Genomic DNA, 24,338 nt, shown 5'->3' with positions numbered 1-24,338 from the left:
TCCACACCTATCTCTTTTAAAATTGCCCATAATTTAAGGTGAGATACACAATCAAACGCCGAGGAAAGATCGACAAAAGTGAGGTACAAACACTCGCCCCTTTATCCTCAAATACTTTGACTGTATAATCATCAAATTTAAGCACTGTTCCACGGTACCGATACCCTTTTGAAATCCATATTGTAGGTCACACATTATTTCATTCTCCGCTGCCCAACTTTGTAGTCTAGCCAGGATAATCCTTCCAAGGATTTTAACAGATGAGTCCAATAGGGAGATTGGTCTATAACAGGCACATCATTGCCTGTCTCCCTTCTTGAAGATGGGTACGATGACCGAGGTGAACCAGGATGGGTTTAAGCCCCTAGCCAGCGCTGCGTTAAAAAGTTGCACCAGCATCGGGCCCCAAAGCTCAATATTACCTTTATACAGGTCAGCAGGGATCCCATCAGGCCCTGCAGCCTTACCACCCTTCATTGCATTCAAACCCATGTTAACTTCTTCCAGGGTTACCACCAATTTTTCTACCCCGTCGCCAGTGTAATCCCCAATAACAGGATTAGTAAATTGGGGATTATCTTGTGAACTGTACAGGCTAGAAAAGTGGGCCACCCATTCCTCCTCACTAATAGCAATCTCAATACGCGCTTTGGCGTTATCGTAAAGAAAAGGAGTATTGACGGCCCTCCAGAATGCAGATGCATCCTTTTGTTGTGAAGCTTCGCATAGCCCTTCCAGGGCCTCCTTTTTTATGACCATTTTTCTATTTTTTAAGGCTTTATTATATTTTTTCCTGCAGTCTCTTATTTCAGTAGGGTTACGTGGCATTCTATGGATCGCTCTTTTCAAGTTAGTTAAAGATCTAGTGCAAGCGTTATCGAACCAACTTCTCTTACCCTTTGCCCTTTTAGTTATCTCCACCGACAAGTTTTCCTTAATGGTGGAGGCTATTCTATTGAAGTGTTCGATAATCAAATCACTACTAGATTTATCTTCTAAACAGATGGCAAAGCTGCCAGGGCATGCGTTCAATAACTTATCTAAGAACTTTTCCGGAACAACCTTGTCCCATTTTAAATTGTATCCAAGGACCACGTCCGGAACGATTTGTATAGGGGACTCAGCCTCTTGCCGTTCCAAAAAAACATTTTCGGCCTCCATACACTGAGGCAAATGGTCACTAACTGGCAGGTCCATAATACTGGACTTAACAAATTTATGGCTGCAGCTATTGGAAACAATAATAAAGTCAATGGTGGACAAGACACCTCTGCCAATAAATGTAGGCACGAAGATGGTGGGTTTTTGGGCGATTTTCATTTACAAAACCTAGGTCATACATAAACATTATATCATTAAATAAATCCCCGGTCAGAGAATGTTCAAAGTGAGTTAAATTAGATTCCTGCTCTATCGTTAGTCCGCATAAACCCTGTTTACCTTTAGTACAGGGTTTACAATTAAAATCCCCCCCCCCAAACAAACATAACTTCTCTATTGGTTTTGTCTATTTCACGATGAATTTCCTCCCTCAGCATTGTTAGGACGCTGGAGACTTCTTTCCTTGGTATATTATTATAAAAGTTTATAAGGACAACATTAGGGCCCCTCTTATTCCTTAAAATTATTAATTGATAAAAACTTGAATTTGGAGAAAACCAAATCCCATCATGTTTGAGCTGATTAGAAACGAAAGTTAATAAACCAACCTTAGCTCTTCCATGGGATCCCCCCACGGCCGGTGTGAAGAAGCTTCTGTACCCATTAATATTTACAGGGTCTAAAGACCAGGTTTCCTGAAGAGCCAGGATGTCGTGGCCTTCTGTAATAGTAGCCCATGATGGGTTATTAATTTTCTCCTTTAAACCTGCCACATTCCAAAATAGGAATGTGCAGGTTTTCCTAAGAACTTTGATTCCCCCGCTACTTGGAGCACCAAAGGCCCCGTCCTCCTCAGATTTATTATGAGAGGGGCCTCCAATGGGTCCCCCAGCAATTAAATTAGGAATGTGTAAGGCCTTATGGCTGCTCTTATAACTGACCTTCCTCATATTCGCTTGAATCATACTATGGGGGATTTGAACATGCTAAATATCCGGGATATGATGTGATAGCTCCTGTTCATTAATATTCTCCTGAGATTTATCGTGATGTGCCCCTAAGCTAGTAGATGGGTTATTGCAAGCAACTATCTTGCGTCAATCCGCGTAGTCTAGACCAGAGAAAACATCAAACCTATTTTGAATTGGAAGGTTATAGGCAGGCGAAGCAATGCCTCTATTTGCCCACGAATAGTTGTTCAGGCCACTAGTCGGAGAGTAGAACTGCCTGGAATGACGGTTAATTGCACCATGAGATTGTACAAGGGATGTCCGGCTAAGGGCACGATGGTTAGGAACGGGCCTCTTAACAGTCTGCCATCTATCCTCCTGGTTTGTGTGATGTTGGACTGGTACGTATGGATAGAAGTAATTGAGATAATGTGTGGAAATAGTATCTCTGCTACTATAATCATAACAATCCCCAATGTGTCTAACAGCTCTATAATCTTTAAAATTTACAATTACTACGTCCCCTTTTTTATCTTTGGGACGCAGCCCTACCCACTCACAGCGCCTGACATGCAATATTTCCCCGTTAATATAAGCAGGCAGGGGTCTATTCTTACGCAACCAATAAATTACTTTATTCCGGAGGCCTTGATAGTCTTCCCGGGTCTCAGTAGAGAGCTCCGGGACGCCAGCTAGTACAATTGCATAGGGGGCAGCTTCAGGCGGAAGATCCACTATGATGTGGGATTGCCAGTTTTTGTTAAGGTTATTTCCAAGCCCACTATCCTTAATGACCGGATTGTCCCTAGGTTGTGGTGGGGCTGATTTTGATTCTAGAGTCAAGTTATTTTTCATAGTATCAGTTGCTTTACTTTGTGCAATATTTGATGAAGGCATTGTTGACACTTTGATGGGTGGGGGACAAGATGGCAATAGTCTAAACTGAGTGGATGTTAGGGTAGTAGAATGGCTTAGTGGACCAGGAGTAAATTTAACCGGTGCTTTGGTGGGTGAATTGCCAGAGCTGGTATTATTTAAACCTGTCGCCAGGCCAGGAAGTGCAAGAGTGTTATCAGCAAGCTTTTTCTCAATGATGTCCAAGCGTGTGTTGGTTTTCAGGATAATCTCCATGAGAGGCTGAATTAGAGATTTTACCACGTGATCAATTTTGGATAAAATGTCTGTTCGAGGCATATGAGCTGCAGATTGTACACTTAGCATAGGTCGCCATCTGGTGTTGGGCCCGGATGTTTGCAGTTTGTTTTTCTTCTTGGACAGTCTTTGGAAGTCACGAGTTTGGTGACTCCTCCTTCGGTCCGTACTGCGCATGGGCTTCGGCTCCATCCTCAGATTGTTTTTTTCCGCCATCGGGCTCGGATGTGATACTTCGTGCTCCGGCTTCGAACTTCTACGGTTCCAGCCTCGACGGAAAATCCTCGATTCTTCGAGTTCCTTCATCATCTTCATCTCTCGAAGCGGCACTTTTCTCCATCCCGTACATCGACACCGGCCTTCGGGCCCTCCGCGACTCCGGTCCCGGCCGATGGAAAGGACTCCGTTCAAAAAGTGCCCAAAATGTGGGTCTAAATTTCCCCACACCGACCTCCATCAGGTGTGTAACCTTTGCCTCTCTCCGGAACACGAGGCTAGAGACTGCCCCGCCTGCAAGTCTTTTCGATCGAAGAAGACCATCCGAGATCGAAGAGCTCGACGCACCATGGCGCACTCATCCTCGGCAGCTCCACCGGACATCTTCGGAGACGACGCCGAAGCTTCGGGACAAACACACACCGAGCAGGAGGAAGACGTCGTCAGCGCTTCCGAGGCCGACGACTCCGACGTGGAGGACGTTACACCAGCGCAGCGGGCCGTGAGTACTATGCCCCCTCCCACCCCCGCGCCGAAAACCAAAGAGACTCAGGTTACTCCCTCGCCTGCCGGCCTGGGCAAAACCAAAACCAAAACTTCGATCACCCCACCTTCGGGCCCGGTGTCGAAGCACCCAAAGTCTCACGGCAGCTCGGGATCGAGCCAGCCGACACCCGGTGCCGAAAAACAGCATCCGGCACCGAAGACTGCAAAATCCAGCTCGACTCCGAAACCACCGGTGCCGAAGCCTGGACACTCGGTGCCGACCAAACACAAACACAAATCTGTCGGCACCGACGCTCCGGCGCCGAAACATCATTCGACGCCGAAACACCCGGAGACCTCAAAAAAGCATGGCGCACACAGACCATCGAAACCCCCGGTTCCGAAATCACCGGTGCCGACGGACGACTCGACACCGTTGGCTCTGTTTACACCAGACCCTTTACAAAAGACTTTGTCCAAAGATCCAAAGACTGGGCTTTTGACTTTAACTACCAAGAAAAGACGCCTTGATGCTCCGGCTCCTCCTCCTCCACCCAAAAGGAAGGACTCTGCTACTTCTCCCCTCAGAGTGCCCTCCCCACCACCGCCTCCCCTACCCACACCTCCTCCACCGCCCCCACCTCACAGGTCTCCGCCACCTTTACCTCACTACGATCCGGCCCCATCCCCAGATCCAGATGATGGGGATCCGGACAATTACCCGGCGGACCCCCCAATGGATCCCACTCCACCAGGGACCCCAGATCCATGGGAGGATTACAATAACCCTGATATACCCAATGCACCTCAGGACGACCTATACCCATCAAGGCCATCTCCTCCAGAGGACTCCTTAGGTTTCCATCATTTAGTGCAGAGAGCAGCACACTACCATGGGGTGGACATGCACAGTGAACCAGTAGAAGAAGACTTCCTACTGGATACATTTGATATACAAGACAAATCTACTTCCTTTTTACCCATGCTTAAGGGTGTCACCCAGCACGCTACAGAGGTGTTCAAAGACCCTGTCAGAGCCAGAGTACTGAACCCTAGAATAGAGAAGAAGTACAAGGCGGCACCCACAGACCCTGCTTACATCAAGGGCCCTGCTCCCCTAGATTCCCTAGTTGTCTCCACAGCTAGAAAGCGGGCTAACTCCCAATCCTCAGGAGATGCCCCACCGCCAGACAAAGAATCTAAACTTCTGGACGCGTCTGGTAAACGCACCGCCTCCCAAGCTGCAAACATGTGGCGCATTGCAAACACACAAGCACTGCTTGCGCGATATGATAGAGCACACTATGACGAACTAGAAGCTCTTATGCAGCACCTTCCAGAAAAATACAAGCACAAGGCTCATGACCTCATACAGGAGGGTAAACTAATCACAAACACCTCCATTAAGTGTGCCCTCGATGCAGCCGACACTGCTTCTAGGGCCATAAATACCAGTGTCCTGCTTCGCCGCCACGCCTGGCTCAGGATCTCAGGGTTCAAACCAGAAGTCCAGGCATCCATACTCAATCACCCCTTTGACCAAGAAACACTCTTTGGGCCAAAGGTAGACGAAGCGCTCGAAAAAATGAAGAAAGACACAGACACAGCAAAGTCTATGGGGGCACTCCAAACACAAGCCTCCAAACGTTCCTTTCGACGCTCGTCCTTTCGTGGCACAGGTAGAGGCTCCTCCACCGATAACGCCTCTTCCTCCTACAAGTCCCCTCCTCAAAATACCTTTTCAAAGGGCAATCAGAGAGGTGGTTACAGGGGTAACAACAATAAGGGCAGGGGCAAAACCAACAACACCCGTTCGGCCACCCCCCCCCCCGCACAATGACTCCCCTCCGCTCCCCCCAGACCATTCCACTCCGGTCGGGGGCAGGCTACAAAACTTTATCCACGTATGGGAGTCCATAACATCGGACAAATGGGTGACCCAAATTATTCGGTCAGGGTACTGTCTAGAGCTAACATCTACCCCACCCAATATCCCACCAAGGCACCGTCCAATGTCTCAAGAACATTCCACACTGCTCAAACAAGAGGTACTTTCACTCCTGCAAAAACATGCTATAGAGCAGGTCCCCGTCAACCAACGAAATCTAGGGGTCTACTCTCTATATTTCTTAATACCAAAGAGAGACGAGACCCTCAGACCCATTCTGGACCTCCGGCCTCTAAATGCCTACATACACTCAGACCATTTTCACATGGTCACTCTACAACAAGTCCTCCCACTCCTCTGCCAGGGAGACTTTCTCACAACCTTGGATCTGAAAGACGCATACTTTCACATTCCAATACACCCCTCTCACAGGAAATACCTCAGGTTCGTGGTGGACGGGCAACATTACCAATTCACGGTTCTCCCCTTCGGGGTCACCACCGCACCACGGGTATTTACCAAATGCCTAGCAGTAGTAGCAGCACACCTCAGACGTCAACATATTCACGTCTTCCCTTACCTAGACGACTGGCTGATAAAAGCCGCGTCCTACCACCAATGTGTGCAGCATACAAACAGCACCATCCAACTGCTCCACCAGCTAGGCTTCACGGTGAACTACCAAAAGTCCCACCTCATACCATCTCACACAAAGCAATACCTCGGGGCCACTATAGACACCTCCAAGGGTATTGCCTATCCAAACTCAGCCAGAATCGCAAGCATTCAAGCCTTACGCAAAACATTCCTTCCTCAGCACTCTCTTCCAGCAAGAGTGTTTATGAAGCTCATAGGAATGATGGCGTCTTGCATTTTCATAGTGCCCCATGCAAGACTCCACATGCGTCCACTTCAAGAGTGCCTAGCACAACAGTGGAACCAGGCCCAGGGTCAGCTGACGGATCTGGTGTTGGTGGACGGCCGCACACATCACTCTCTGCAGTGGTGGAACACCACAAACCTTTCCAAAGGGCGGCCGTTCCTGGACCCGGTTCCTCAAGTGACTCTAACAGCGGACGCATCGCTCTCCGGCTGGGGAGCGCACCTTCTACACCTCACCATGCAGGGTCTATGGACGCCACAGCAAAAATCGCTCCACATCAACCATCTGGAGCTCTTGGCGATCTTTCTAGCCCTAAAATCTTTCCAAAAACAGATTTCGGGCAAAGCAGTCCTCATTCGCACAGACAATATGACTGCAATGTATTATATCCAAAAACAGGGGGGGGGACACTCTCCCCAGCTCTCCCGCTTAGCCCAGAGCATATGGAGATGGGCAATTCCTCAAAACATCTTTCTCCTGGCACAGCACGTTCCAGGCGTACAAAACACCATGGCAGATCTGCTCAGCAGACAAACGCAACAAATACACGAATGGGAACTGCATCCACAAGTTCTTCACCCATTCTTCCAACAGTGGGGGCATCCTCAGATAGACCTCTTCGCCACCCACGAAAACAAAAAATGCCCAAGCTTCGCCGCCAGATACCCACACCCATTGTCCAAGGGCAATGCGATATGGATGAACTGGTCAGGCAGATTTGCATACGCCTTTCCACCTCTCCCACTAATTCCATTAGTGGTCAGGAAGCTACAACAACACTCCCTCACACTCATTCTGGTAGCTCCAACGTGGGCCAGGCAGCCGTGGTACACCACGCTACTACAACTGTCAGTGGTACCACATCAAAAACTGCATCTATCCCCATGCCTCCTAACCCAGAACCATGGAGAAATCAGGCACCCGGACCCAGCTCAGCTCAACCTGGCGATCTGGCTCCTGAAATCCTAGAATTCGGATACCTTAACCTTCCCCCTGATTGTATGAACATCATCATGGAAGCAAGACGTCCTACCACTAGAGCATGCTATGCCGCAAAGTGGAAAAGATTTGTAATTTACTGCCGTAACAATACAATCAACCCTCTAGATGCATCCATACAGCACATTATATGCTATCTGCTCCATCTTCACAGGTGTAACCTGGCATATTCATCCATACGCCTACACCTAGCAGCGATCGCTGCTTATCTACAAAACAGGCAGCATTTATCACTCTTCAGAGTGCCCGCTATTAAAGCCTTCATGGAAGGCCTTAAACGAGTAATTCCTCCCAGGGCACCACCTTCCCCTGTATGGAATCTAAATTTAGTTCTTACACGACTAATGGGTCCGCCCTTCGAACCAATGCACAAATGTGAGCTACAGTTTCTCACCTGGAAAACAGCTTTCCTTGTAGCTATCACTTCCCTTAGAAGGGTTGGTGAAATACAAGCGTTCACCATACAGGAACCCTACATACAGATGCATCACAGCAAGGTCATACTTCGCACAAATCCGAAGTTTCTGCCCAAAGTCATTTCCCCCTTCCACCTCAATCAATCAGTGGAATTACCTGTCTTCTTTTCGCAACCCCAATCTGTTGCGGAAAGGGCCTTACACACACTTGATGTGAAAAGAGCGTTGCTATACTACATACAAAGAACGCAACCCTTCACGAAGACTAAACAATTATTCGTTTCCTTCTCTCCACCACATAAAGGCAACCCCATTTCAAAATCAGGGATAGCTAGGTGGATTGTAAAATGCATACAAATTTGCTATCAAAAGGCAAAGAGAACATTATCTGTTCCCCCTAAAGCCCACTCTACAAGAAAGTTAGGGGCTTCTATGGCTTTTCTAGGGAATATACCCTTAGATGACATCTGCAAGGCAGCCACATGGTCTACACCGCACACCTTCACAAAACATTACTGTGTAGATGTGCATTCCAAGCAGCAAGCTAGGGTGGGCCAGGCTGTACTAAAGACACTTTTTCAAACAGCTGCAACGGATACCGGTGGTCGCCGCTAAGGTTGGGTACTGCTATATAATCTATGCTAAGTGTACAATCTGCAGCTCATATGCCTCGAACGGAATATGCTACTTACCAGTATGCATCTGTTCTTGGCATGTAGAGCTGCAGAGTTGTACACGCCCACCCGCCTCCCCGGCTACCTGTATCCGTTCCAGTACATCTTATTTAGATACAACACATGGGTTTCTCACTGTTATTACTACGCTCCATCATTTCCCTGTTGGCGAAAAACAATCTGAGGATGGAGCCGAAGCCCATGCGCAGTACGGACCGAAGGAGGAGTCACCAAACTCGTGACTTCCAAAGACTGTCCAAGAAGAAAAACAAACTGCAAACATCCGGGCCCAACACCAGATGGCGACCTATGCTAAGTGTACAACTCTGCAGCTCTACATGCCAAGAACAGATGCATACTGGTAAGTAGCATATTCCTTCTCACTGGTAAAGCAGTGTTTGGTCTCTAAGGGCGTCTTAAAGGGGGTCAATTGATCCATCATTTCCCTCAAAATGGGAGTTATAATCTTCTGCAGGTTCTCAGTTAACAATTTTAAGGTTAAACCTTCCTTACCTTTCTGACAATTCGCCCCTATAGATTCCACAATGTGTGAAATTTGTGGCGAGGCAGGTGAGAAGCTAAGAAGATTTGGTGACCCCTCATCAACACTGCTGGCAGAAAGGCTCAGTAAGGGTTCACACGTATTGACAGGCGTATTTAAGGGAGAATCAACTATGAAAGGATTAACCGGAACATCCCCTATGAGGTCAGGTTCAAAAGTATTTGCTATAATGGGAGCTAAAGATAAATTATGTGAATTAAACATGGGAAATGATGCCGAGTCCAGTTTCCCCAGATTGGGGCTTTTCACCAGAAATGACTGTATTGGGGAGCGATTTTTATGTTTTAAAGTTGCTGACCTTTTATGATCAAGTTTCCCCTTATGCCTACGTTTTAGTTTTTTGAATTTTCTGGTCGGTTTAACTGATACCGGGGCGTGCTCTAGAATGGCCATGGAATTAGCTGTCAGGCCAACATGCCTTTCATCATGGACCTGGGCAGAAGTCACAACAGCCTTATTTATGCCACTCATTGAATTACTGGTCATGTGTGTGTCCACCGGCAAGGGGGGTATTTCTTCATGCAACGTGGTAGGGCTCACCTTCCCCAAAGATGCCCTTCTGTCATTGTTAATCTGATTGACCTTTTTAATAAGGAAGTTATCCATAGAGCCCATCCCGTGCAATAACTTTACACCATTAGCTTTAGACATAAGGCCACCTTGCACATACAAAGCAGAAGCGCTCCAGTTCAAAGGTAACAGCACACCCGCAAGATTCGTAAAAGGTGTCAACCGAGATTTACCCCCTCACTTTACGATGACTAGACTCACGGGCAGCCTTGGGGATACAGGTCAGGCGGCAACAGGGTCTCTGGCCCAGGCCAGGCTCTTCAGGCCTCGGAGGGCCACAGAGGGCCCGCCCTTTGTCCGGGCTTCGTCCGGCGCGTACCGCGAGGCGGAAGCCGTCAGAACTTATATGGGACGTCACAGGACTCAGGCGGGTGGGCGGGGAGAAGCACAGGTGTAACAGCGCACGGGCTCCTGGGAATCGGAGTCCCGTGCTGAGCCTTCTCCCCACGTTAGTGCGGCCACTCGCGGCAGTCAGCGATCAGCAGAGCCCCTCCTAGGGCGACAACACAGCAGCCAGTGACAAAGATTCAGGTGGATGTGAGAACGATGCGGGACCCGCGCCAGCGGGTTCCGCGAGGTGATATCAGCGTTCTTGTGGCGGGTGGGCGGGGAGAAGCACAGGTGTAACAGCGCACGGGCTCCTGGGAATCGGAGTCCCGTGCTGAGCCTTCTCCCCACGTTAGTGCGGCCACTTGCGGCAGTCAGCGATCAGCAGAGCCCCTCCTAGGGCGACAACACAGCAGCCAGTGACAAAGATTCAGGTGGATGTGAGAACGATGCGGGATGTCTTAAGTTAGTTCTGTGAATCGGGCCCAGTGTGTCACTTTTTAGAGGGGAGTAATTATTTACAATCAGATCCACAGATGTGCTTAGAAGAAAAGCAACAAGAAAGAAAGTCTTTACTTTTTATCCTTTCTCTTTTATCCAAAATAATGAAACTGTATTCCTAACGTTCAAAATCAGTAGTCTTTAATGCATGTGCTTTGATACCACTTTGTACTAACTTAAAACCTAGCCCCCACAGCTTGATCTGTAACTTGTGCCCGGGCATAGCCATGTTTTATTTACTCAGCTGTGTTTTACGACCAACAGGTGTTAGCCTCCACGCTTTTGCAGGAGAAAAAAGTCTTGCTGTATTCTAATGTCCTCACAGAAACCCCAAAAAGTTGAGAAACCATTAATTACCTCCGTCTGCTCTGACAGACAGCTTGCTTTGGACAGACAGCTTTGAGCAGCTGTTAAAAGCTCTCTTTCTGGTGCCGGGAATGAGCACAGTTCATTCAATTTAAAACCCAGGCAATCCAAGCCAGTCAAAATCTATCGTTTTGCAATGTGGTACAAGAGACGCTTTTATTTTGGCAGCAACTAATTACTGAGATAATATGAATGCCTTTTAATATTTAATATAATGTATCTAAGGAGAATGCTGTAACATTTTGTATTGAGTCCTAGTTGTGTAAAACACATATTTGTGTTTTTTTTCTGTGAGGTCTATTTTTTTTCCTATTGAGTTTTAATTCTAACAATTTTTTTACCATTGTGGCAACATAATAATTAAACATTAACACATCTTATACTTTGGTACTTCTTTACTTTTAATAGTAGCGTGCAGCTACTTAACACATGTTATATAATTCCTTCCTTGAATTTTAAAGCGTAATTCTTCCAATGGCATCTGCAGAACACAATGACGACAACAGACCAAATTGAGCTCATTCCAGACATTTTCAAGAAGGGGCCACACACTCAGAACACACAACACTGCTTGCTAAGGCAAGCCATTCTTTCACAAAAAACAGTCGCTACTCACTCAAAAAAGTACTTCACCAGCATCACCACCGGTGTCAGTCCACAAACCACATAGACATTCAAACACACCATCAAACCACACATCAACACTTAGGACAAAAACAAGAGGCAGCACACAGACTGTACTCAAACCAAACCAACTGTAAATACCAATTGTAAATCATATTTATAAAAAGAGCGCTTTAAAGTAGTCCAGAGACTGCACCAAGACAAGTAAACAGCCAAAAAGACAGGCTCTAGCCCCAAACCTTTTCCAAAATACACCAAATTACCAAGTGGGTTGGCGGAACACTCAAAAGCGCTACGTATCACCACTTACAAACTTTACTAAGTGCGTAGATCAGGATCCTTTTTTCAGATATTTGTTCCACAGTGTACTATACATTATGGAAGAAATAACATATTTGACATACATATGTCTATTGGGTCCCCCCCTGGGGAAGCCGGCTGACTTTTCTCTAAATCCATTGTGGTACCACAAAGACAGCGACACATCCTACGAAGTGCACTACTAGCAGGCATGCCAAAACTATTATAATAAATATAATATTATCAGTTAAATAGTACTATCCCCAAATATAGTACCGATCCGAATATACCAAAAATAGAGAAAAATGTCCGAATTACCTGTTCCTTTTTATTGCAATAAAATGGTCCAAACCAGAATCTTGGCCAAGCTAATCCAAAGTCAAAAGTGTCGCATTAGCGACCTTACCAAACAAAAGTCTTCAGCCTCCAACTGCCAAGCTCTGAATTGACCTAATGGGTACTGTGGGACGAACGCCAAAGGGATCTCAGTCGGGACCGGTTACCACCTGGAGGGTCAAATCGGGAAAATCGAAAGAGCACTTTGGTCTGCAAAGACAAAGGTCTCTTCATACAGTGTACATCCTCACCAATATTCCAAACCTCCGTCAATACCACTCCTTCGGGCGACCGCGTCGCCGATGAGCCCTACGTGGCGGGTTCCAATTTGTGGAAGTGAGCCTTTTCAGGGGCCCACCAGTGCAGGGGTTCGCCCTTCTTTGTCCTTTAGTCCTCAGACCAACAAATTAGAGATTGACACGGAAGCTGTAATATCAAAACAATCGTTTATTATCACTCATGAGTGGGACTGCATCGACACAGTGCCCTCAGGCAATGTATGATGCAGTACATGGAGTACAGAAACCAATGTGTTTATATACTGTGATAGTTGCAGTGTAAGCAGGGAGGCTCAATAAGAGGCGGTACAAGTATACACAAGAATAGCTATTCACATATAAGGACAACTAAAAACTACTTAGTAAACAGAATGGGAGGAGTAACAAAAACCCTTACATCAGTTGGAATAGCCTGACAGTTCTATTCTAAAACAGGTTTATTCTAGCAGCTACAGGCCTTTCTGATCATACATTGCTCTGGCTCAGTGCTGAAGGAGTTAACTGTAACTGATGACTCAAGCAGAATAGAAAAGCAGGCAACAGTAAAGAGACCAGAAGCACATGGCTAGCACATGGCTAACTAAAATGGCTGCCACAACCAAAATGGCTTCAGCTCATGCTAACAGCGATCTCTGTCGATTCCCACAAGGAGGAGAAATAAACATAGTTCACCTAGTTAAGTCTGGATCTGAGAGGCGTACCATTTTGATGAATTCACAGGTTACAACTCTCTGTATATTTTGGGATGCCCATAATCCACCCATGGAACACCTCCCTGCCGCAAAGCAGCAAAATACACTGGCTTGCGTTACTTTGGATTTACTAAACCATGCAGAGTCATGCAAGGTAGATTGCGTAGCTTAGTAAATCCAAGTTAAGGGCTTTTTTTTTTTCCAGAGTTTAATATAGCACGGACTTGACCCGAATCTGGTATCAGAGCGCTTTACATAGCACCAGTTACGTTACATGAGGACACACATTCATTTTTGCTAGGCACGGGGAGATTAAGGGATTTGCCCAGAATCACTGGATGTTCAGCGTCATTGCCGAGACCCCGCACCCAGATCCCCAGATTCGAGGTCGACCGCCCTAGCCGTTAGGCCAACTCCTCTCCCAAGATTGCTTACGTCACCTTGCATGACACATGGGCAATGCAACCACTTAGTATATCTGGCTCATCATTTTCATCTGTGCCCCCTCTAAAAGATCAAACAATTTCTCACTCCTACCCATTTGATAATTGCTGAAAATGTGCTAGTCCTCTTGTGCTTGGATTTTGGTAATGCAGTCCATACAAGTGGAGGTGGGGTTCCTCCATCCCTTATTCTTTACTTGCCCAGTCAAAGCAGTCTTCCTTTCAAAGGCCAGACTTTTGTCTTCCACATCAAAGTTCACTCACACCTCGTCCATTCTCAAGGCATGACACAGGCTCGGCGAGGATTACAATTAAGATCTGCTGCCACACTGATTTCCATCTCCTTCAGTAAAATTCCTTATCTGGCAAAGTGCCATTAGTTTTGTTGTTATTCTGAAACAACAATCGGCTCTGAGAGTTTGTTTATGAAAAACAAAAAATGTAAAAGGGTAGGTGGACGGCCATCAAAAGCAACTGCACCTGACTGTCAAACATTGTGTACATAGAACAGGAATCATTATCACGGCAGTTTCTTTCAAGGAACAGAATCGACAAGTAGCGGAGTGGTCCTCCATCATCATGATAGACCCAGTACCATTGGTCAAATTTTAAATCAGGCCTCTATTTCTTTTGTTGATACCTGAATGGGACCACTCATTGTGTAGAAATTCCAAATATTTACTATTCCATTCGTTCAAGCGTATTTGTTCTCTGTATGGGTCCTTCGCTGTGGTGCATTCCAACAATTAAAGCTTTAGACATGCCAGTGTTGCACAGAATACAGACGTATTCATGGAGTGCTGATGTGTTTACAAAGTCCTAACTGATCATGTGTTGTTATATGAGTGCCTGTAATAGACATTGCTCTACGTAGTTTGAATGACAGTGGCAAAGCTTTCAGCGTGGCCAGAGGCAGTGTGTGGGGTATTTGAATTACCATCTAAAGATGAATATAGTAATATATTTCTGGTAAATTCAGTACGTAGGATCTCCTGTCCACTATTCCCAACTCTGATACAGATTATTAGAGGGGTCTGGACCAGGTCAAATGATATGTGTTCAGGTAACTGTGTATCCGTAAGCATTAATTATTTCTCCTCTTTTTGATCCCTTCATCTCCCTTAACCTCTTTCATTCTCTTTCAATCCCTCTCTTCCTCGCTATATTATTTTTCTCTATCACTTATACTGACCTTGCCTGACTTTCAAACTGGGCTTCTCTTATACTTCTCTCCCGCTCTCTCTTTCAAACTTTTCTTTCTTTCTCACCCTCCCCACATAGATCCCAGTCCAATTCCCTCAACTTCCAGCATTGACCATGCAGTGATTGGTGGAGTGGTCGCTGTCATCGTCTTCCTCCTTTTGTGCCTGCTCATCGTCTTGGGGCGCTACTTGATCAGACATAAAGGTATGACCCAAGTGGTTAACTTCTCCTAGCTGGACTTATTATTTTATCATTGACTATATTAAACATCACCTGTTGACCGAGGGACAAGACAACCATACTGTACCTACTCACCAGGTTTGTTTAACTTTAACCTCTCTAATTAATAGCTCCCTGCCATATTGCCTTTTTTCTGCACAGGGTACTTTAACATGGACTGACAGCACAACTGAAATGTTTTTCAAAGTTTTAGAAGACGTATTCTAATAATGCCATGTTTAGCTTTTCAAATGTTTAGATTACCTACCTACCTGGATGATCCACTGTTTCATTTCCCAGTTGTATCCTCCCCGTTTTAGTCATTATTGGACCTAGGAACGTTGTTGCAATATACATTTCTTTATCTTGGAAAAAATGTCACTCCATGCCCCTTTCCTTAACCAAATGGCCACTTTCCTGGTAGAAATACTGGGTTCTGCCTGAGCCGAGACCCGTCAGTTCTAATAGAGATTACATCAGAGAGGGATGTTTTAAATTTAGAGTTAATGAAGATTATCTATGAGTTATCTAAACTCCTCATCAGTCTCCTTCATTAGAAAATAAGATGGGAGGCATCACAAGGGTCTGCAAACCTTTTTTGCCTGTGATGTGGGTTCTGGGGGGAGGGGGTGGTGTGGGCAGGGTGGGGGGGGGGGGGGAAGGGGGGGAGGATCCTATTGGGAAGGTGAAGATTTCATGTGGTGTTTTTGAATTGCTTAATTGTTATTTCTTTCTTATGTTTTTGGTCCCAAATTATTCTGGACGGGTGTATAAGGATATAAGGATTGCCTCTATTAATATATGCAGTTTAAATGACCCTGTCAAAAGGCGGAGGATATTCGAATCTTGAAGGCAGATATTATCTGCCTTCAAGAAACTCATGTTGCCGCTAATAATAAACAAATTATTGATTTCGATGGGTTTCAATTAATTTCATGGACCAGGCAAGATGGTAAAACCAGAGGTGTTGCAATATTGGCCCGTAGGGGTCTGGCTAGCTTTACGAGATCTCTCTCCGATAAATATGGCAGATGGGTTATAGTACAATGTTCAATTGATAGCAATATATTTACTCTATGCTCTGATTATGGACCTGTATTGGATGATCCTGAACTCTTTGATTGGCTGACTTTAGAATTGGTGGGCTGGCCCTCCCCTACTATATTATGTGGGGATTTCAATATAAACCTGAATTGTGCGATCTCTAATCACCCCGAACCGATATATCAAGGGCGGAAACCAAAAGTGTTCAAGTCTCTTCTTCATTTAAAAGAATTGCACGGGCTGGTTGACATATGGGCACAAACCGAAGGAAATGACCCGCGGTTTACCTACTTTTCCGCCCCACATAGAACCCACGCACGATTGGATTATTTTTTTGTTTCGGGTAATATGGTTCAGGGTAGTAAGATCATGAAATTTCTTAGAGTTCTGTCTGATCATAACCCTCTGGTCCTTGAATTGAATATTAAATGTCCGAAACCAATATCTAGCTGGACCTTTAATAGGGCATTGCTAAATGATAAGACTTATATCGACCACATGGCAAAATGGATTGCTAGGTTTTTAGAGTATAATATGGGAAGTACGGGGGTTCAAAATGTTTGGGACACTCTTAAGGCTGGGATTAGGGGTGAGACGACGCAGTTTGGCTGGGAGACTCAAAAGAAAGAGAAGAAGAAAATTAATGAATTGTATGAAGTATTAGGAAAAGCTGAAACTAACCTCGTTAAAGTACTTTCAGATGGTGGAGTGGCCGAGACAGCACAAACTGCAATCACAATTGCTAAATCGGCTATAACTCAAATTTCTTTTGCTAAATCTGCTGGTAGGTATCTAGCCTGGCGGTCTAAGCTTTATGAATGTAGTGAAAGGGTCGGTCATATGTTTGCTGTCCGGGCGAGAGAAAAGGAGTCATTAACACGGATCGCATGAATTTTAGTTCCAGATATTGGTTTGGTCACTGACACAGGTGCAATTCTTTTGGCCTTTCAGAGATTCTATCAGAAGCTATACTCGAAGATATAGATGATAACTGTGGGATCCAAGTTGAAAGAGAAAGATATCTTTGGGAGACTAAACTAAATCAATTGACCTCTTCTGATCAGGATATGTTGGATGCCCCGATTCGGTTGGAAGAACTACAGGCTGCTATAGATTCAATCCCACCAGGTAAAGCTGTAGGCCCCGATTTCTTACCCGGCGAATTTTATAAGATTTTCCGAATTCAATTGGCTCCAATTATGTTGGAGATGTTTCTCTTAGTACAGAGTGGAGACACTCCTCCCGAATCTTGGAAAATGGCAAGGATTGCTATTTTTTTAACGACAGGGAAAGCTGCAACAGACTTAGGGGCCTATAGGCCTATTACTCTGATCAATAGCGATATCAAAATTTATTCTAAGATTTTAGCAAATAGATTAGCATCAAGAAATTGTGTCTCCTCAGCAACATGGTTTTGTGCCCGGACGGGAAACTATAGATCATATACGTCGGACAATCGCATTATTTGACTATACTAAGGTTACAGGAGACCCTATGGCTTTAATTTTGCTGGATGCTGAGGAGGCATTTGATAGGGTCTCCTGGCCTTTTTTATGGGCGGCTATGAAGTATAATGGTATCGGCGAGGGATTTATAAGAGCTATCCAAAGCATGTATAAAGATCCAAGTGCCAGAATAGCTTCAATGGGAATCCAGTCGGGGATAATCAATATATCACGTGGCACTAGGCAAGGGTGTCCATGTTCCCCCCTGCTATTTGCCATCTATATTGACCCTTTAATCAGGAAGATTTTAGCAGATTCAAGAATCCAACCTGTTCCTGCTAGAGGGGGAATGTTACAATTTTGGCTTATGCCGATGACTTAGCCATTATAACAACTGACCCCCGGTCCACTCTTGCAGAAATAAATAACTTAACGTTGCAATTTGGCAGTATTTCTGGCTATCACCTGAACGAACCCAAAACCCAAATTGTCATTAATGAAAAAATTACTTTAATCGATTCACGCATAACACCAAGTGCTAGATATTTAGGCATTGAAATAAGCTCCAAAATTCAGGACATAGTGGACATAAATTTGACACCATTAATACAGAAAATTAAATTTGATTCACAAAGGATAAATAAGCTACATTTGACATTAATGGGGAGAAGTAATGTCATTAAGATGATATTTTTGCCTAAAATTTTATATTATTTTAGAGCGATTCCCTTAGATATAAATAAAATCTGGCTTCAGAAACTCGATCAGTTAGTCTCATGGTTCTTATGGGCGGGGCAGCGCCCTAGAAGGGCCCTTAGATATATGTCACTATCTAGAGACAGGGGAGGGTGGTCTGTCCCTAATTTTCAAACTTATTATTGGGCAACTGCATTGAAACAGATGGGGGAATTGCTAAATGAAGGGAATTTGCAAGGTGGGGAAATATCAATTTATCGTTTGATTTATGGGTTCGAAGCCAGAGGACTTCTTTTGCGTCATATAGATTATGCCTATTTTAAGAGGGTTAAATTTAAGGTTTTGCTCGGAGCTTACCGGGTTTGGACTGCAGTTAGGAAAAAGGCTGGGATTGGGCGGTTGCACTTATACTCCCCTTTAGTAAATAATATTCTACTTCCGGATATATTTCAAGATGCATATTTTAAACGCTGGATTGAAGAAGGTATTTGGTGTGTAGGGGATTTTATTTCTGACTCTAAAATTTTGACCTTTGAGGCGTTAAAATAGAAATTTGGGATCAAGAATAATTCTTTTTTCAAATATTTACAGATAAGGGATTTTCTTACGAGAAAATTACTGTCTCGGTCTAGAATTCCTTTACTAGATATGATTTTTGGAGGGCAAGCTACTACATCTTCGTTATATAAACTTCTAAACGGTGTGATGGGGGACGATTTAGCCAAACATTTTGATAGATGGCAAATGGTATTACATGCTGGACAGGTAGAATGTGAAGACTCTCTTATATATAGTCAAACGGCTTGTATTTCGGCAAGCTTGCAGGTACAATGCTTTAAAACTTGGTGTGATTTATATATATCTCCGGCGCGTATTTATCGATGGGGGGGGTCTTCGGGGATACACTGCTCTCTGTGTGGGCTGTTGGCAGCAGATAGCACACATATGTTTGCTACCTGCCCCAGTCTTAATCAACTGCTGATTAAAGTGGAAACGCGTCTAGAATCTATATTTGGTTATCTAGTCCCATTGACCCCCCAGGTTATAATGCTAGGGATTTGTAATCAAGAAATAGAGGAGGCTAATAGGAAGTTGGTTTATATCACAATGGCTGTATTACGACTCTGTTTGGCCACTGCCTGGCTAGATCAGGATCCCCCTTCAATACATGTGTGGTTTAGCAAACTAATGTATTTTTACAACTGGGAGATTTCTGTGTTTAGGAGAAGAGGTAGTCGGGCAAGGGCTAAAGGGGAAAAGATATGGGAACCATTAACCAAGTGGTTAAATAAGGATTATTAGTAACTGGGGTGTAAAGCCCTCCCTTAGTATGTTTGTATGGTTTATATTTTTTCTCTTTGTTATTCTCTCTCCCTGCTCGGATCCACTGGGGTGGGGGGTTAAAACTGGGAAAATTGGACATCGGGAATGTTTCTTTTTCTTTTTGTATTTGCTGTCAATTTTTATGTTTTGTCTCTGATGTCTCAATAAAAAAACATTATTAAAAAAAAAAGAAAATAAGACTTGGAGTAATCCGGATTAATGATGAGTAATTTGAATATTTCCTCGTCAATCTCTATAGTTTCAGCTGTTAGTGTATCGAGGCACACCTAACCACCCCTGATGATCTGCTGAATTCTCAGAAACAAAAACTCCACCAGCACAAGAATCAATGTATTAGCATGCTGAGAAGTCCTTTAAATATGCTGAGACAGAAAGTAAAATTGATAGACCCCTTGCCACAACACAGTCTGCTTTTAGTGTCTCTTGCTGCAGCCTGTAATGCTGAAACTGGAATGCGAGTATTCAGGATTCAACAGTTGTTGATTTATCATTTGTCTTTCTGTGTCTTATGTGTTGTAGAAGCAGATGTTAAATGGTGTTCTCCATTTACTGTTGCACGTAAAATCGAATCGTATAACACTGTTCCAAAGGCAATGTGCCCTACTTTAGCTCCGAAACGGATAGTGGGAAAAAAACATTCATAGAGTGGAGCCTGTTTGCTGATGCCCTTTGGTCTTCAGCTACATGACCATAAGCCATTTTCGAAACCAACATTTAAATCATGAATTAAACAACTTGCAATTTAAAAAAACCAGCACTTAACATGTGCTATACTTTTTTGCCACACCTTTAAAATCTGGCACCAATCCTACACAGATAAGCCAAGAAGACCACAACAAGGCTGTAACAAATCTAGGGGTGTGTGCATTCCTGTTAAATTGGTATGTGGCCTACTGATTTGGAATGGATGGCTCCCTTTGAAGCTGGACCAAGGGTGATTTGCCTGCACTTTGTGCCATACGCCATCCTGCCTCATTGGGCAGACGATGTGCTCCAAACTCAACAGGTATGATCAGGATGCAGCAGTTTCACCATGCTTGTCTGCTCCATAGTGGGTGCTTATCAATGCCCACTTCAGAGTTACTCCTAGCAGTGTTGTCAGTTTTGTGTTCTCACCTTCCGTATGTAGTTAGCGATTCATGTTTTCACAAAGCCTCTTATTCCACTGGTAGGAAAGCTGTACAAAATTTGATTTCTAGTCTATTGCCAACAGGACCACTAAGCTGTGTACAATCACACTTTTCAGAGAACCGCGTGGGACAAGAGTATCTTGGTGGATTTTTTCCAAGGCCATGAGTTGCTTTTAACTGAAACAATTTGCATTTGACCCACTTCAAGAAATGACATATATAGAAGCTCAGGTCAGAACCATTAAGGCATTAGTGATTTACAGGCCCTGAGAGATGACAAACTGCATAGGTACGCAAGTAGCAAGAGGCACCAGACTAGACTTAAGCAGATCAAAAATGATATGTAAGTCAACCCTTTTGTAATCCTCTAGGCCATGATACCACTGTCAGTCACACACCAAATTCCCATTTTGGGTTCCCCTGTATCTCTTATTTAAGAGGTAATATTTTAAACCTCTACAGGGCAATGGGTTGGGGTGCTACACTGAACAACTGCCAGTGGTGAGGGTAACTGAAAGCTTGCCTTTACACTCAAGTGTTGTCACCCCCGAAAAATATAAAGAGAGAATTTGAAAGGTTACACCTGAAAGAAAGTCCTCTCACTGAAAACATGCTCACTTGACACTGAAATGAGTTTGAGGAAACAAGACGATTCCTTCACTGCAACATTTAAAGATACAGCTAATAGTTGAGGTTAAATACAAAACCAAATTTATATTTACAACATGGGGCATATTGTAGCAAAATGTCAGAAGAATGTGGTTAGCCCACAAACATGGCGAAATCAACCAGCTTGTACCATCTTCATGCAAGAATGATATTAAATGCAAAATTACATTTGAAGGGGCTAAATCAGTAAAAACACTTTATCACATTCCTAAATGTAACCAAGACTATTAAACCAGACGGACACAGGCTTCAGTCCTGCAAAACCCACAGGACACATCTCAGTATATTCCATAACCACATACAGATAAGACTAGTGCAGCCATGTGAAGAGCTTTTCCCACATTCTGAAAATGCATAGAAGAAATACTTGGGACCTGATAACAAGTATAGGTGCTATTTATCGCACCTGGTAAATAACAATACCGTAGGGTTCGTTATATATCAGGTGCGAGAAATAGCACCAATTATTAGTTTATGAGGAATAACGTGGATTTTGGTGTTTAACGCCCTAAAATATGCATTGATGTGGTAATTACCGTATGGTTGTCGCCTGTTAAATTTTGTCAGGTTTGACATGCCAAATTTAACAAAGGGGAAGAGGTGTGGTGCAGGGGCTAGGGCGGCTGACTCCGGAACACTGGGGCTCACGGTTTGATCCCCGGTCCCTGCAGCTGGTTAGCCCAGCACTTTGTGACTCTGGGCAATAGCTAGCTTAATCTTCCACAGGGCCCCAGCGCCGGGACACCTCTCCGGAGGTAGCTGTGCACTTTACAAATGCTGGTATTTAACGTATTCGATAATCATCAAATGCGTTAAAAAACACTCAACTCATAATTCTGACCCTTGCTTAAACAGGGGTTTACGTATTGGTGGGAAAAAATGACGTGCTCATAGTCAGGCCCTAAGTAGTGTCACGTAAAGAAGAGCCTTGTGAGAATTCTGCAATTTGGTACAAGAATACTGAGGACAAGTTATCGAGGAACAATATATCAAAAGTTAAGTGCATATAGGGCAATATAGCTGTGCTATTCCTAACTCCACATCTATGTAACTTGAAGATATTTGTACCACGTAGGTATACAAATTTATAGTTGGGTATAGAAAATCTACACTTATCTTTCAATACTTTTTTCCAATATTTTGACATCCTTATTGTATCCCACCGATATTCTGGGGACAATATTGTAGTACCTTATTCTGGTAAGTGGGCTGCTTAACAACATGCATCACAATAGCTGTAAAGCAAGAGTCTGATTTCCTCGTTTAAACTTAGTCTAGGACAGAGATAGTAGTCCAATATTTAACTAAGTTAAAGACAGTCATTAGGAACTTCGCTGAGAACTTCAAAAAACCAGTGAACGCATTGAGTAGAATGTAAATATAATGCTAGAACACATGAACGGCTTTACCTTTGAGGTTATGTTTCTCCTACTTTTATAGTATGCCACACTGATTGAAAAAGATCCATTAACTAGGGTGACATTGAAGGGTTACACCCAGACAAAAGCAGCCTTCTTGACGCAATGAGTAAGAGGGTGGCAGTTGGCAGTGCAACCTCATGGTGGATTGCCATCTCCCATGCAATCCTGATCCATTATCACCATGTCCAGTGGGAAGAAATGGAAGAGTTCATCCAACATCTTTCGGAAAACCTTAGGAGGAAAGGGTAGGAAATTGTCACTGTGGAAAAAATAAATTCACAACTCTGGCCTAAACTTGTCTCTGAATGAAGCAGGTACAGAACATCCCCAGATTAACTCCAGCTTACTTTTATTTTGCCACACTTGTCTAGGTATTTGTGAGTTCCATACATATCTTTATTTCGCCCATATTTTAATAAAGCCCTTGAAAAGAATTAGGACACCAATACTGATAAGTCTATAAGCACCCACCTGCAACCACTATCATTCCAGTCCTGCCAACAAGTACAATGAGAAGTGCCTCCCAATCAACAATTTTAGCAAGTCAAATCTTCCTTTCAAAAACTAGGTCAACACCAGCAAACACTACAAAATCATTCCTTTTATAGAGGATTGTGTGGAGGAAACAAAAGTCGGAGCAGATGCTCCAAATCACAATAGCTGCAGTTTCATCCAAATTATGATTTTGGGGGCAGTCCCCCATTTTCTCAAGACACCTGTCAGAGGACAGTTAAGGGATTACCATCAGAATTGGCGAACAATACCAGACAAATGTGTATTGTCAACAGTGCAGCGTGGCACCTACACCCCCCCCCCCCACCACCACCACCCCTAACTATACCTCCGTGAAATCACAAATCAAAAACGACCATGTGTATTTCTGCTGGTGAATACAAATATTGCAGAACTGATCCCACATTTACAGTATGGCAACACCGTAGCTGCACTTGACCTCAAGGCTTCCTATTTTCATATGAAATGAAATGAAATGAAAAAAATATTTGATTAAGCGCACTGCGGCCAAGCGGCTTCCTGGCGCTGGTAGCAAGAGCAACAGTCACAGAAACAGCCCGAAGGAGTTAGCCGGGGTACGCCTGAGAGAACAGAAAAGTTTTCAAAGATTTACGAAAATGGGAATAGATGGGGATGGATCGCATGGAGAGGGGAAGGCTATTCCAGAAACGGGGGGCCAAAACAGAAAAGCGTGTGCCTCCAGTTCTGGTTTTGCGGAAACGGGGGACATTAAGAAGGGCCAACGATGAAGAGCGAAGAGTGCGAACCGGGGTGTGAGAAGAGATAAGGGAACATATGAATGCAGGAGCAGAGCGGGCAAGGGCCAAAAAGACCAGACAACCCATTTTGAAAAGAGAACGCTGGAGAACAGGGAGCCAGTGAAGAGACCT

The 24,338-nt window shown here is 44.3% G+C and overlaps 1 protein-coding gene across 8 annotated transcripts in view; it reads left to right on the top strand.

The window, feature by feature from the left end:
- CADM3 (cell adhesion molecule 3) overlaps positions 1–24,338 on the top strand; it is a 674,344-nt gene that overhangs the window by 619,490 nt on the left and 30,516 nt on the right. For 5 of the 8 annotated variants that reach the window (XM_085639676.1, XM_085639675.1, XM_085639677.1 and 2 more), the window contains one exon: positions 15,046–15,171. The exons of the other annotated variants lie outside the window; for them this stretch is intronic. In XM_085639676.1, coding sequence (XP_085495802.1) covers positions 15,046–15,171 — 126 coding nt within the window. The remainder of the gene's footprint in view (positions 1–15,045; positions 15,172–24,338) is intronic. 8 annotated transcript variants of the gene reach the window in all.

This window comes from Triturus cristatus, chromosome 12 (genome assembly GCF_964204655.1).
Source record: "Triturus cristatus chromosome 12, aTriCri1.1, whole genome shotgun sequence".
Lineage (NCBI taxonomy): Eukaryota > Metazoa > Chordata > Amphibia > Caudata > Salamandridae > Triturus > Triturus cristatus.
Note: the sequence above shows the minus strand (reverse complement) of the source record. Positions and strands in the feature narration are given on the sequence as shown.